The 14,468-nt window shown below is 41.8% G+C and overlaps 1 protein-coding gene across 4 annotated transcripts in view; it reads left to right on the forward strand.

Moving 5' to 3' along the window:
• Window positions 1-14,468, forward strand: part of RXRA (retinoid X receptor alpha) — a 426,208-nt gene that overhangs the window by 378,430 nt on the left and 33,310 nt on the right. For all 4 annotated transcript variants that reach the window (XM_031954924.1, XM_012554015.3, XM_031954925.1 and 1 more), the window contains exon 5: window positions 10,253-10,422. In XM_031954924.1, the coding sequence (XP_031810784.1) occupies window positions 10,253-10,422 (170 nt within the window). The remainder of the gene's footprint in view (window positions 1-10,252; window positions 10,423-14,468) is intronic.

The raw sequence follows: 14,468 nt of genomic DNA on the forward strand, positions 1-14,468 counted from the left end.
CTATACTACAGATCTCCAAATCAAAATATCCTTGAGGATTCAACAAATGAACTACTGCAACCAGAGCATTTTCTTCTTCTTTTTTTTTTAATCTTTATTTTCCCTAATTATATAGAAAAACAACATTTTGGGGGGCTGTTATAAAAGTCGATCTTTTTTATGTATTTCCTTATGAATAGTATTGGGAGGGAAAAATCAAAACAAAAAGGAAATACCACGAGAAGAAAAAAATGAACGTAGTATGTGTTGATTTACATTGTCTCCATAATTCTCTCTCTCTGTATGCGGATAGCGATTTCCATCCAAAGTTTATTGGGATTGCCTTGAATCACTGAACCATGGAAAAGAACCACGTCTTTCATAGTTGATCATCTCACAGTCTTCTTGTTACTGTGTACAATATTTTCCTGCTTCTGCTTATTTTGCTCAGCATCACTTCATGTAAATCTTTCCAGGCTTTTTTTTAAAATCAGCTCATTCATCATTTTTTTTTTTAATAGAACAATAATATTCCATTGCCTTCATATACTACAACTTATTGAACCATTTCCAATTGATGGGCATCTACTCTTTTCCACTTTTTTGCCACCACAAAAAGAGCTGCTACAAACATTTTTGCACATGGGGGTCCTTTTCTCTCTTATTTTCTCTTTGGGAGAATTGAGACTATTTGATCAAAGGGTATGCACAGTTTTATAGCCCTGTGGGATAGTTCAAAATTGCTCTCCTGAATGGTTGAATCATTTCACAACTCCACCAACAATGCATCAATGTTCTAGTTTTCCTACATTTCCATTAACATTTATCATTATCTTTTTCTATCATTTAACCAATCTGAGAGGTGTGAGGTGGTACCTCAGCTGTTTTAATTTGCATTTTATATGACTATAGATGGCTTTAATTTCTTCTTCTAAAAGTTTGTCTATTATATCCTTTTACCATTTATCAATTGGGGGTGACTTGTATTCTTACAAATTTGACTCAGTTCTTTAAATATTTTTAAAATGAGGCCTTTATCAGAAATACTGGCTGTTAAATTTTTTTTAATTTAATGTGATCAGAATTGTCCATTTTGCATTTCATAATGCTCTCTAGATCTTATTTAGCCATAAATTTCTCCTGTTTCCAAAGATCTGATAGGTAAACTATTCCTTGCTCTCCAAAGTTGTCGAATTACCCTTTCTGCCTAAATCACAGACCCATTTTGACTTTATTTTGGTATGGGGTATGAGATGTAAGTCTATGCCAAGTTTTTGACATATTATCACCATAGGCAAGTCACTTAACCCGATCCTTAATTTCTTAATCTTAGTAATCTTAATCTTCGTTTTATTAAATTGAAGGGGCTAGACTGGATATCCTGTGAGGTCCCTTCCAGCTCTAAAGCTCTAATCCTTTGATCAAATCTGAGCTTTCTAAAGACAAGAAGAAAGAAATATTATATTATTAATAATAGTTTCCATTTTTAGTACCAAGGAGCCCTACACCACTTTTTATTTCTATATCCTTAGAATCTAGCACAATATGCTTGTACACGACAGTTAATATTTATTGAACTAATTAATTGGACTTAGAAATCCACTGTAAGTGCAGGTTGCCTAAATAGATCTTGCTTCTTTTTCATAGCTCATTATTGAGATTTCTAAGCCTACATTAATTTCATCCTACCCAAACAATTTGGGTTAAATAAATTAGCATAGAGGCATTAACAAGAATACATGTGAAAGGGAGGGCTAAGGGGGAATCCCTGGTCTCCTGGCATCTGTGGAAAGTCATGAAAGTGCCATGGTCACCAATGACTTAATGATGACTTAATGGCTGCGTTCAGTGAGAAAAAACAATGGTTTTGATTTTTCCATTTTGTTTTATTGGAGGAGTGGAATATTATCCATTTTGGTCTATAAGACCTCAGGCGAGGCAGACAAATCAAAGTATTGCTATTTTCATATTTCTAAGTAGTGACTGCCATTCCCTCACTATATGATAAACCTTACCTACATATCACCTTCAACTTTTTTTTTTCCATTGGACTGTCACCAGAGTCCTATAAAACAAGATGGGTATTATTACATCCTTCTTTTGCTGGTAAAAGTACTGATATCATGGTTTTATAGGAAGAGAATTGGATTGGGAGCCAAAAATTCTTTCAGGATTTAAACTTAAATTGATTCCAAATCCAGCACTGTCTCCACTATGCCTGTTAATAAACTTTTATTTGTGAATTATTTGGAATATTTGTTTTTGTTTAGTTATTAATTGTAATGGGCTGAGGTTTGAGCTGATGCACTGAGGTCCCAAGTACATGAGGCTAGATAGTAATTGGGCTATACTCTATTAATATACATGATTGGATAAAGAATGGTCCCTGCCCACTCTCCCTGCAAGTCCTGATGTGTTGTATAGGAAATGACGATTTTGGTGGGTGGAGGCAGAGAGAGAGGGAGGAAGACAAGCTGGGAGAGATTGGGCTGGGTTCTAGACTCCAAGCTGCTGGTTGTGTGGCTGCTGGTCGAGCTAGCTTCTTGACTCAGCTGCACACATTGCTATCGCCGATTCTCTTCCACCTCCGATCCTTCTTCACTGAGAATAAAGACTGACGATTTTCCCCTAACCTGAATTCCTGACTCCTGTTGATTTAAAAATACACGATCTTCACAATTAATTTGTTTTCTTTTTTCTTTTTTTTCCTTAATAGTGTTTTTTTCTCAATAATATGCAAAGATAGTTCTCAACATTAGTTTTTGTAAGATTTTGAATTCCAACTTTTCCTCCTTTCCTCTCTTTCCCCCAAGAGAGCAAGCAATCTGATATAGATTATACACATACAATTATGTTAAATATATTTCCAAGTGGTCCTGTTGTGAAAGAAGAATCAGAGAAAATTCATGAGAACAAAAAGAACTTAAAAAATAGAAATAGTATGCTTCAACCTGCATTTAGCTTCCATTGTCCTTTCTCTGGATGTGGCCAGCATTTACCGACACAAGTCCCTTGGAATTGTCTTGGACCATTGCATTGCCGAGAAGAGCTAAGTACAGTGATCATTGTAGTGTTGCTGTTGCTGTGCACCATGTTCTCCTGTTTCTGTTCACGTGAGTTCACTCGGCATCAGTTCACGTAGGTCTTCCCAGGGATTGTTTTTTACATTTTTTTGGTATCCCCAGCACCTAGCATAGTGTCTTAAACAGAGTAAGGGCTTAATACTTGTTTGAGAAATTATTGTGCTCGGGCTGGAAAAGGAAGGCTTCTTCAAAAGGGAATAAACAGAAAAGCTTTCTAGAATTGGGAAGGAGGCCCTATGGCATCTCTATGGTGAGCTGGCGGGAGCAGCGATCCGAGCATTTTGTGTGCGTGTTCCTTTGCGGCACAGGAAGTACCCTTGGTGAGGGTCAGTGAAATCTAGGTCACCAAAAGCAGCCCTCAGCTTTGAGGCCCTGAGCACAGAACCCCCTCCCCCCCCCCCCCCCCCCCCCCCCACTTTCCGGGGAGAAGAAATTTTCCAGGGAGAAAGGTCACTACTAGTACTTCCAGCTCAGGCAGTTGCATAAGGGGCTTCAGAAGGACAGAGAAAGGGGATGAGTCATGGACAAAGTCCAAGAAATAAACAAACAAGGGGATACATAACAGGAAGAAGAAATTAAAGGTGATATTTAAATGTCCAGGATTTATTTTGATCTAAACAGTGACAAGGAAACTGGACTTGACAAGGGAGTGAGATGGGAGACGAAACACTTTGGCAGGAGATTTCACCAAAAAGGGAGGCAGATAATGGGGGGAGAGGAATCGGGCCCAGACTCCAGGGAATGGACTGGGGGAGGCTGGAGAATTCCATTTTGTACCATTGGTGTTAGAGCCCAGGCTAGCCCAGAATGACCTGCATTACCAGCAGGTGGGAACGGATTTCTGAGGACACTTGGTTCAGTTCGGCTTACTTGGTGAATGAAGGGCCCTGCTCTGCATGCTGGAGGCACAGTGCCAAGTTTAGGGAAGATATCCTCCTGCCCTCACAGAGCTTACAGGATTCTAGGGGGAACAAGGTGCAGGCATTAGGGAGAGACAGAAAAGTGCCGTGTGAAGTCCAGCAGGACTGGTGATTTGTAACCAGGCAGTCAAAGAAGCGGCATTTGAGGTGGGCTTCCCAAAACAGGTAGAGATTCCAACAGGTAAAGGGGAGGAGAGATCATTCCAAGCAGAGGGATCGCAGGAAGTAGAAGGTTGGAGGCAGGAGAGCGAGGGGGAGAGAGCATGATGGGGTTGTGGCGTCTGTAACCACATTAGTTATTTTAGGGAAGGGCCCGTTGTAATTATCTTCATCTGTGGTAGCTGAATCAACTGGGAGAACCCCTGTGAATTAGCTGCTGGGTCAAAGCTGGGCCTCAAATTCAGCAGGTCAGATTGCTTACTAATGGCAGCCACACATGGCCCCGGCCTGTGTGGCGCAATTCAGTTCAACTTGATAAATATTTATTAAGACACCTACTATGCTCATGCCATTAAGCTTAGTCCTGGAGAATATGAAGGTGGAAAATTGCTTTCAGGACCTTTTACTCTAATAGAAGATATCACAGGGAATCGCGCTCTGGAGACCACATATTCCAAGTCCCTGGTTAGGTAGGTGGTGGTACAGTGGATAGAGAAGTGGGTCTGAAGGCAGGAAGATAGGAATTCAAATCTCGCCTCCAACACTTATTTGCTGTGTGATCCTGAGTGAATCACTTCTGACTCAGTTTCCTCAACTGTAAAATGGGGGGATGTTGTGAGGATCAAAAGAATAATATTTGTTATGTACTTAGCCCACTGCCTGGCACATACTAGGTACACAGTAAATGTTTATTTCTTTTCTTAAATGACTGCTTAAGAGATTATACAGGTAAATGTCAAGAGGCAGCATTTAGTATTATGTGTGTTCTGAGTCCAGGTCCAGATTTCTGTCCCCTGTGACACAAAAGAGGAAGCTCTAACTCTGGTGTCTGGAGGGAGATGAAGGGATTGCTTCCAGCTGTGGAGAGAGGAAGGGAGGCTTCCTGGAGGAATGGGTACCTGAGTCAGACCTGGAGGGGAAGGGAAGGGAAGATTTCAACATCTGAGTTCCAGGAGCAGGAGATCCATTCAAGGATTCTGTATACAAAACTCACTGAAATGGGAAACATCTAAAACTGTGTTGGAATGGGATGTGGTGGTATGTGACATCTCCTGCAGTAACCCAGGAATGTAGGTTATCTTTTTTCACCCTCCAGACATCAGGGTTTTAGCAGCTGTACTAATTGTAGACTATTTGGGATAAGATTTAATATTATCATCTGCCCCTGACAGTTTTCTTGAATTTAGTATTTTGGATCTGCCTTCTCTCTCCCCCCATTCCCTATTCCCCATTCCCCAACTGGGAGTGTGTGTGTATGAATATATGTGTATTGGTGCCTTGAATAGGATTGTCACTGTGTGCATTTATTTTCTATATCTATATCTATATCTGTGTGTGCATGTATTTGTAAATTTATTTCATATATATGTATACACACACATATACACAGAATTGTCAAGGAACTTTTGTTGCTGTGGAGATAAGAAGCACAGACATGAAACTAGTAGATTTGATAGTTTGAACAAGTATTTAATCAGACTTTGAGATTAAGTAGCACACATTGTACACGTTAGTGGAAATCCAGAGAAGGAAAAGAACTGAGTCAGGTGGAATGGGTCAAGTCACTGAGCCGGGCCAAGGCTACAGGGCCAGATAGAAATAGGGATCGTAATGTTGAGTCCCAGTTTTGCTGCTGACTAGATAGGTGATCTTGAGAAAATCTCAGCCCCTTACTCTAAAATGAGTTGACGACTCTAGAAATAGCTCCAGCAAATGCCTTTTCTCTCCTCACCATCTGTGAATCTCTGAGGTTCTCGTACAGGCTTTGTTTCTTCCCTAAGCTTGCTTGGAAAGTCTTTTTTGCCCTTGGATTTTCCAGCTCCAGATGGTAGCTGTGGAGAGCTGGAGAAGCCCCTCTGAATCACAGGGCCAGACCCACGGAGATGGAGGAATATGCTGACTCCAGCAAGCGGGTGCTCCAAGCATGGCACGCACTGCCAGTGACTCGAGATCTCACTGTTTGTAAACATAACCATATTTTATCTTTATATTGTGCATGGGCTCCCAGAGGAGCTGGGGCCTTTTACCAAGGCTAGATTTACAAGTCACTTCGTTCTGCCCCTCTAGGGTAGGATCTGGCAAATGATGGATCACCGAACAACCTAAATTCCTGCTTAAGAAAGTGGGGGCCTGAGATGTGCGTCTGAGGGGAGGCTGGGCGGCTCAGAACAGCAGTTAATTAGAAAACTTTCCCCCTAATGTGAAAGCCTGAAAGGGAAGATTGGGATGGGAACTCCAGGCTCACTCTTGGCTACCCCCTTTGCCTGGGCTTCAGATGAATTTGCTGAGGTCAGAGAAGGGACAGTGTGTGTGTGTGTGTGTGTGTGTGTGTGTGTGTGTGTGTGTGTTTTGTGTCTTACAAAATACTCCAGCATCTACTACTTCAGACTAGGTTTCTACAATTTAATGACCAGCCCCTGGTGCCTTAGCTTGTTGGACAGCAGATTCAGAGCCATGGATACCCTGTGGCCTAGTGCGCTTTCAACAGAACAAAATTGGTCAGCAGAAGGGACTTCTCCTTTTCAGCTCAGGCATTCTCCCCTCCTGTAACTTGGGCCAGCCATTGGGCCTGAGACCAACATTACCTCTGAGGACTCGGAGCTGGAAATATTTTAGAGAGTGCTTATTCTTGTCCTCTCCCACTGTTTTAGACTGAGACACAGAAGCCCAGAGAGTAGGGTCACACAGTGGTGAATGGCAGAGCTAGGATCTGAATTCTGGTTCCTTATGGGGTCCCCTTGCCAGGACTTAGCCAAAAAGAGGTGGTAGAGGGGACTGCCCGGCTGGAAAGGGGATGCTCTATGGGTATTCACAAGCTTGTATATTTAAAGCTGGAGCAAGGGATCTAAGAGGTCTCTGAGCCCAACTCCCTCATTTTATAGATAAGAAAATAAGAGAAAAGAGTGAGCAGGGGCTAAGGGGCATTGCCCAAAGTTGCACAGGAGAACCAGTATTTGACTTAAGGCCTTCTCAAATTTCAAATCCAGCTCCCTTTTAACTGAACCATGTTTCCCTTATTTGACTGTTTACTTTCTTTGTGAACAGCCAAATAAGGGAAACATAGTCCATCAATCATAGATCATTCTCAATAATTGAGGGGACACCAAGAATGAGTAATTTTCCAAACAGGAGGTAACCCCCTATACCATTTTAGTTGACTGTAGTTGGGTCCTTTGACTTTAGAGCCAGTGCTCTTTGCAACTATCCAGGCTCTGTGAATTTGCTCTCAGTTCTTAACATTTAAAAAAAAGCAATAAACATTTATTAATTAATGTAGCAGAGATGGAGCACCAGAGCCAGGAAGAACTGGATTCAGATCCTACCTGTATGATCTTGAGTAAGTCACTGAACTCGGCTTCTTTTTTTTCAATCTTGAAAATGAAAGTTTTGGACTTGGTGTCCCCTAAGATCTCTCGTAGCTCTCAGTCTGTGATCCCTGTGATCAGTTGTCTGCCCTACCTGACCCACAGCAGCACATTCGCAGTTTAGACTAGATTTTATAAATCTTTCCCAGCCTTCTCCCCAAGGAATGGATAGTCTTGTAACAGGAATAAGATACAGAGAGATAATGGACAATATTACATGACAAGTACAATAGGGAGAGAAGTTCACCATGAAGCTAGAGAGTCTAGGTTTTCATTTATTTATTTATTTATTTGTTTACCAACTGTAAGTTCAAGAAAGGCTTTTTGAAGAGGTGATATTTCAATCAGACTTTAAAGGGCCCCTTGAATGTGCAAAGTGGGAAGAGAGGAGCTGCCTAACTTAATGGGAGCAAAGGCAAGGAGGTGAGAGATGGGGGGCAGTCGATCTGCACAAATAAAAGAAAAGAAAACCTTGCTAGGACCACCCAGAGTATTTGTTAACTAAGAAGACTGAACAAAGACCGCATAAATGCAGATGGTCTGGAGAAAATAATTGGATTGGGCACCAAAAACTATCAGGCATTTCATATCTTGTTTTCTGGGAATGAAGGGTGGGGAGCAACAGTGTCTGGAGTCCATAAAAACCCAGCTTTGGAAGGAACCAGGTTTCCGGCTATCTGCGAAGTAGGGGTTGGTTAAGAAAAAGTGGGAGATGTTGCTGCTTCATGTCAGGGGTTTTCTCAGGAGCCTTGAGTGGTGCATGCATTCCCTCCTGAGGAAGCTGGTTGTGGGACCCTAAGGCTCAGCTGAGAGGAAGAGGGGCCCTCCCTGCTTCAGACTGCAGAACATACCGAAGAGATCTTGCAGCCCAGCCAGACAAGGGCACCAAGTGTTCCCTGCCTTTGTCCTGCTGGCTCCGGCTTGTGTGCATGCTCACGGCCTAGCCTGGATGTACTTTGTGAAACCTAACCCTAATTCCCATCTCCTCCTTCTCAAATGTTCCTGGAGCATTTTGTCTGGCTCCCCGCTGTGTCACTGTCATTCTCTACCTCATATAATTCCAATTTTATGCATGTCTGCAATTTATACAAAAATGTTAGACATTTCTACACAATACTTTTTATACATGCCTGGCCCACTTTGGGAGATACAAGTTCACCGAGGACAGCTTCTGTGCCATTTTCCACATTTTCGTCCCTACCCAGCACATAGTATAGTGCCTTGCCCAGTGTATTCACTTAATAAATGTTTGTTGAATTGAAATACCTTCCCTGCGAGGACCCAGCCACTCCCATTCCCGAGCTTGAGGTAGAAGGCACCAAACTACACGAGTTGGCTCCCTTCCTCCCCGATCACTTTTCCGAATCCTGCCGATGTCTCCTTTACCCCACCCGCCTCATTTGTGCGTGGCTCTGTTTGTTGTTCTGCCTAAGCTTGGCTGCTAGCTGTAAGCAGCTGAGGCCCCAGGTAACCAGAGAAGCCTAGGTAGAAGGAGTGATTTACGGCGTGATGGAGTCCGGCACCAGGAGGCTCAGCAGGTTAGGGGGTGGAGGGATGGGAGCAGAGTGCCTCGGGCTCCGTGTTTCCTCCTGCTTGGGTAACCCATCACCAAAGGTGGGTGCAGGCCCTGAGGGGGGCACTGACTCAAACAACCACAAGGAATTTCCTTCTGTAGGGCAGATGCTCCGAGCTACAAGTGCAGGGCTGTGGGCACCATTAAGGCGCCACCGCAGAGCCCCACCCAGCTGGCTCCTTCCATTAGAGCCTACTGTGTGGGAGGCTCATCTCGGGGCCTTTGGTATCCCGTCCTCGGCCCTGACTCTCTTTGAAGCCTCTTCTCAAAGTAAAATTACCCGGGCATTTGCACTGAGGAATCGGAGGGGCTCTGTATGGTTTACTCAGTCACACCCCTCACGGAGCCTGGAGTTGAATAGGGTCTTTTCGGACTCCAGGCCCAACTCTCCTTCCCCGGCCTGATCATTTTTTTCTCATATGTTCTACTCTGATTTACCCACAGTCATTGAAGGGAGCCCTAGCCTGAGTAATCCAAGGCAATCAGTAATTCCCCCAACCATTTTTAGTTGTCAGTAGATGCAGCATGCTGTCACGGAAGGAACATTGGTCTGAGAGTTAGGAGACTTGTGTTTGGGTCCCAACTCTGCCTCTGCCCTGCTGTCTGACCTCTGCTGAACCACTTCAGCTCTTGGCGTCAGAGTCTTCCTCTGAAAAATGATGGAGTTAGACAGGAGAGGCTCTAATAGCACTTCCTGTTTGAACGTTAATGGGATATTCAGGCTATATTTTTCTCCCATCTCCTGTAGCTGTTAACTTGTGAGTAGTTCTGGTCTGATCTTAAAATGTGTGTATGTTCTTATATCATCTGACGGTGTGGGGATGTGTGTACAGCAAACAAGGAAATGGTAGGGCTTTAAAATAAAAAAAATGATAATAAATGTAGATAATCCATGCATCGGATAATTGAGAGTTGACCCAGTTGTATATTTTTTTTCCTAGAAAGTTCTCCTTTCCCTGTTTCTTTAATGGAAAACTTTAAAGAAAATGAGTGACTTTCCCATTGTGTAGCTAGAACCCAGAGTTCCATTGTGTAGCCCCTTGACCATGATGTACTTGTTGGTAGGGAGTTTGGTGTGAAGGCCATGAGGGACGTCATCTCTTCTCCAGATGCCTGGGCCTTCCATGGGTGATGTGGAATCCGCAGCTCACATCCATTCCTCTTCTTTTCTAGCTGTGCAAGAAGAGAGGCAGAGGGGCAAAGACCGGAATGAGAACGAGGTGGAATCAACCAGTAGTGCTAATGAGGACATGCCAGTGGAAAAGATCTTGGAAGCTGAACTCGCTGTGGAGCCAAAGACAGAGACGTACATTGAGGCAAACATGGGACTGAATCCCAATTCGGTAAGTAAATGAAAAAAATGTGTTTATAGCATCAGTTAAGAGTAGACAGATCTTCAGATACTCCTCCCCTCCACCTCCCCAATCCCTTTTTAGACTCAGTGCATCAATGAATATTTGGACATTTTACAATAAAATCTGAATAGGTCCCATTAAAATTATACCTTCTCAAATGATATTATTTATTGAGTGAAGTAATGTATGTTAAATACTTGTAAGCAGCCATAAATCACTACATAGATTGTTTTTATTACTATCATTTATTATTATTATTGCAAGTGTTATTAATCAAAGGGATGCTTATTAGTTGGATGACTATGGATAAGCCACTTACTTCTTCCACATCTGGAAAGTACAGATAATGGCATGTGGGCTCCTCTCAGGGCCTGCCAGACCCTCATCCCCTTCTTTCTCTCTGGTAACTGTGAGAAAAGTGTTTCTGTAAACTTTAAAGCCCAATAAAAATATGAGTTGTTATTATAGTTAACTCTTTGTTTACCACTCATGTATCTTGGCTAGTGACAATATCCAGAATCAAAATCTTTTTTCTCCCTCCAGAGACTATATTGATCTGGACACTGCAAAAGACAATTTAAAAAGACCTTTCTAGCAGTTTAGGCCAACCTAGAAAGAAGGCATGATACAAAGCAAAAACAAAGCTCAAAGAGACCCGGATTTAAATTTCATTAGTCTTTTAGCAAATTCATGAAGAATTACAATAAATAGAATATGGCCCTTGGTAAAATCATCCTTCTCTCTCCTCCACCCCCTCCCCCTCCCAATTTCTGATGTGATAATGGCTAAGCCACTTAATCATCCTGGGCTTTAGTTCCCTCATTTGTAAAATGGGGGATTTAGTCTGAATTCTTTTCTAGCACTTGATGTGTGAACCTTTTCTGGGTCTCCTCATCTTTAGAAAATCCATCTTAAAGAAATATTGCGAAAATCCAGTAAGAAAAGGGACAAGAATATGTTTCATAAAATATCAAGGAGCTCGTACATTTGTGTGTGTGTGTGTGTGTGTGTGTGTGTGTATGTGTGTGTGTGTGTGTGTGTGTGTGTGTGTTTGTACATTCAAATCTATGCTTTTCTGATCCCCCTTAATTCTAGTACCTTCCTTCTGCTAATTATCTTCATTTCATTCTGTCTGCATCTTGTTCACACAAGTGGTTTGCATATTGTCTTCTCCATTAGAACTTGGGCCCCTTGAGAGCAGGGACTGATTTTTTTGTTGCTGTTGCTGCTCCTAGTTTTTTTTTTTTTTCCCTTCAGTTTTGCCTTTTTTTTTTTTTTTTTTTTTGTATCTCCAGTACTTAGCACATTAAGTGCTTAATAGCTGCTTATTGATTGACCATCTACACACATACTATGTGTTTGCATGTATATATTTATATACACACACATGTATATATGTCTAAATGTATATCTATGTAATATAAATTCCTTAGATCAGATACTGTTATGACATGAATGACTATATAAAGGGTTGGTAGGAAGTAACAGTGCCCAGATTTTGATTATGTCTAGGATGAGCGGACATGTAGACCCATCTGGTAGAGCTTCCCAGCTGGACCACAGCAGAACTGTCTCAGCACAAAAGAGAAGAATTCCTGCCATCTTCCAATGATAATGGTTGGATTTGATTACACCTTTTTTTTAATCTCTGAATTGTCCTATCTCATTTCTCTTCTTAGACCACTGGAGTGACTGGGAGCAGTTTTTATTCCCATTTAATAGCTAGAATAACTGAGCCATTAGGACATTGAGTAATTTGTCCCCAGTCACACTGTAACACTGTAGGACTCCTGTATTTTGATCCAGGCTGAGACCCAGGTCTTATGTGTGCATAATTCCAGCCTTCATGTAAGAAAATAGCACCACTAGTCATAATAAAAATCACAGCTGATTATCAGTTCAGCACTTTGTATACATTTACCCAGTAGTATACTATATCTGAGTTATGTTTCAATTGATGGGACTGAGTTTCCATTTAAACTCTTGCCTCAATTTTGACCTTCATTTCTAAGATGATGAGTCAAACTTAAAAGTTTAATCTGTAGCTGGGGAAAGACTTCATAAGAAATAAGGGATCAATTTATGTTTACTTAAAGGTTTATCCTGTGGCCAGGATTGGACTAAGGGCAGTTGGGTTAGGGTTCAGTCAGTAATGGGATTAGGGCTCATTCCACCTGTGTCTGGGGTCAAGGGTCAGAGTTTAGGCTCTTGCTGGGTCACTTTGGTATCAAGATTAGGGTTTAGGCTGTCTATGGGGTCAAGGCTCAGACTATGGCCAGGATTTTAAGCTCTGTTACCTTTAGATTATATTAAGGATCTGTTAGGTTCCTACAAACTATTATATTACATTTAGATTATGTTAGGTGCCCAGAATGACTACATTATTAGGAATTCTTAATCCAAGGATCTGTTAACTTGTTTGAATATTTTGATAACCATATTTCAATATCATTTTTTAAAATATCCTATATACCTTGTGTATTTAGAAATATTATTTTGAGAAGGGGTCCACAGGCTTTGCCAGATTGTCAGAGGCAGTTTGTAACATTGAAAAAAAAACTTAAGAATCTTTGGACTAGATTAAAAATCCCGTCATAATTAAACATTGCTTCAGCCTCTTTAATAGAATGCTCTAACCAGAGTGCAAACTTATTGCATGTTCATGGCCCTGCTTCAAGGACTGTATGGGCAGGTAGTCTCCGAGCTCTGGAGGGAGAAGAGAGTTTGTAGCCCTCCTAGACTTTGGAGCCATTATAAATATAAATCCAAAATCCAAAAATCTCTCATTTCTAGAACTGGACTTTAGGGGCCAGCCTAGCTAGTCTTGGGCAAGCATCTTGCAGTCATTGTTGCTTCTCTATGGGGGATTATTCTCTTGTGCTTCAGTGAACTCTGTATTCTAGGGGAGAGATGCAGTGATGAGTGAGGACTCCTTTGATTTAGCTCTTCTCATTGAGCCAACATTTATTAAGTGCCTACTATATGCACTATGCTGGATTCTGGGTAGTAGGATATTGATGGTCTCTGGCTTGAAGGAAGTTATTAGGAACCTTGTGCTGAGTTGAAAACAAGTCCAGAGAGGGGGCAAGAATAAATGACTTTATCTTAAACATCATCTCCTCCTGTCTCTAAGCAAATTGAATACTACTTCCTGTATAATTCAACACAGGTTGCTGGGAAGGGGAATGTGTGCTGCATTTTGGCCTAGAAAGGGGCCCCCTTAAAATGCCTGGAAATGATAGAAGGAATGTTCAAAGAGGCAACTGGATCAACATGACTAGAGTGTATTAAGTTTGGAGATAAAGGTACACTTGAAAGAACAATTAGAAATGTCCAGTAATGACATGGGTCACCTTGGGAGGTAGTGAACTCCACATCATGGGAGGGGTTGGAGCAGAGGCTTCTTGCTCAATCTTCTTTTTATCCTATATTGAAAAAGATGATGAAATTAGATTCAGAAGAAGTGTAGCTTTAAATCCTGTCTCTTCTACTTGCTATCTTTTTGATATGGCAAGTCATTTAAATTTTCTGGGCCTTAGTTTCTCCCTCTGACAAATGGGCTGCTTAGATTGAATGACCTGGTGTCTTAACACAGATAGGAAATGGACCACTAAACCATATGTAAAGATCCCTGCCTGATGCATATTTACTCTAGCCCTCTTACCTGGTACCCCCTTTTCCAATGGTGGCCCCTCTCTTGTAGATTCTGAATAATCATTCTTTAGTTGTCTCCCCCCAAACAAATGAGTTTAACCACTGGCCATGACTGTTCCTACTACTTAAGAGAGCAGAAAATCACCAATTCTAGTCTTCTGGTAGGATTGAGGACCACCTGCCCAGTTTGTACAACCTCCACAACCTCATGTATTGTCACCCTAAGAATTGTTATTGTATCCCAAGAGTCCTTGAACTTTACCATCCACTCTGTAGCCGAACCTCCTTTATGAGTTTTCAGCCCCAATTAGAGTGGGAGCTCCTTGAGAGAATTGTCTAATTTTTTTGTTTGTATCTCCAACACTTAACAAAGTACAGTG

Source organism: Sarcophilus harrisii, chromosome 2, assembly GCF_902635505.1.
Source record: "Sarcophilus harrisii chromosome 2, mSarHar1.11, whole genome shotgun sequence".
Lineage (NCBI taxonomy): Eukaryota > Metazoa > Chordata > Mammalia > Dasyuromorphia > Dasyuridae > Sarcophilus > Sarcophilus harrisii.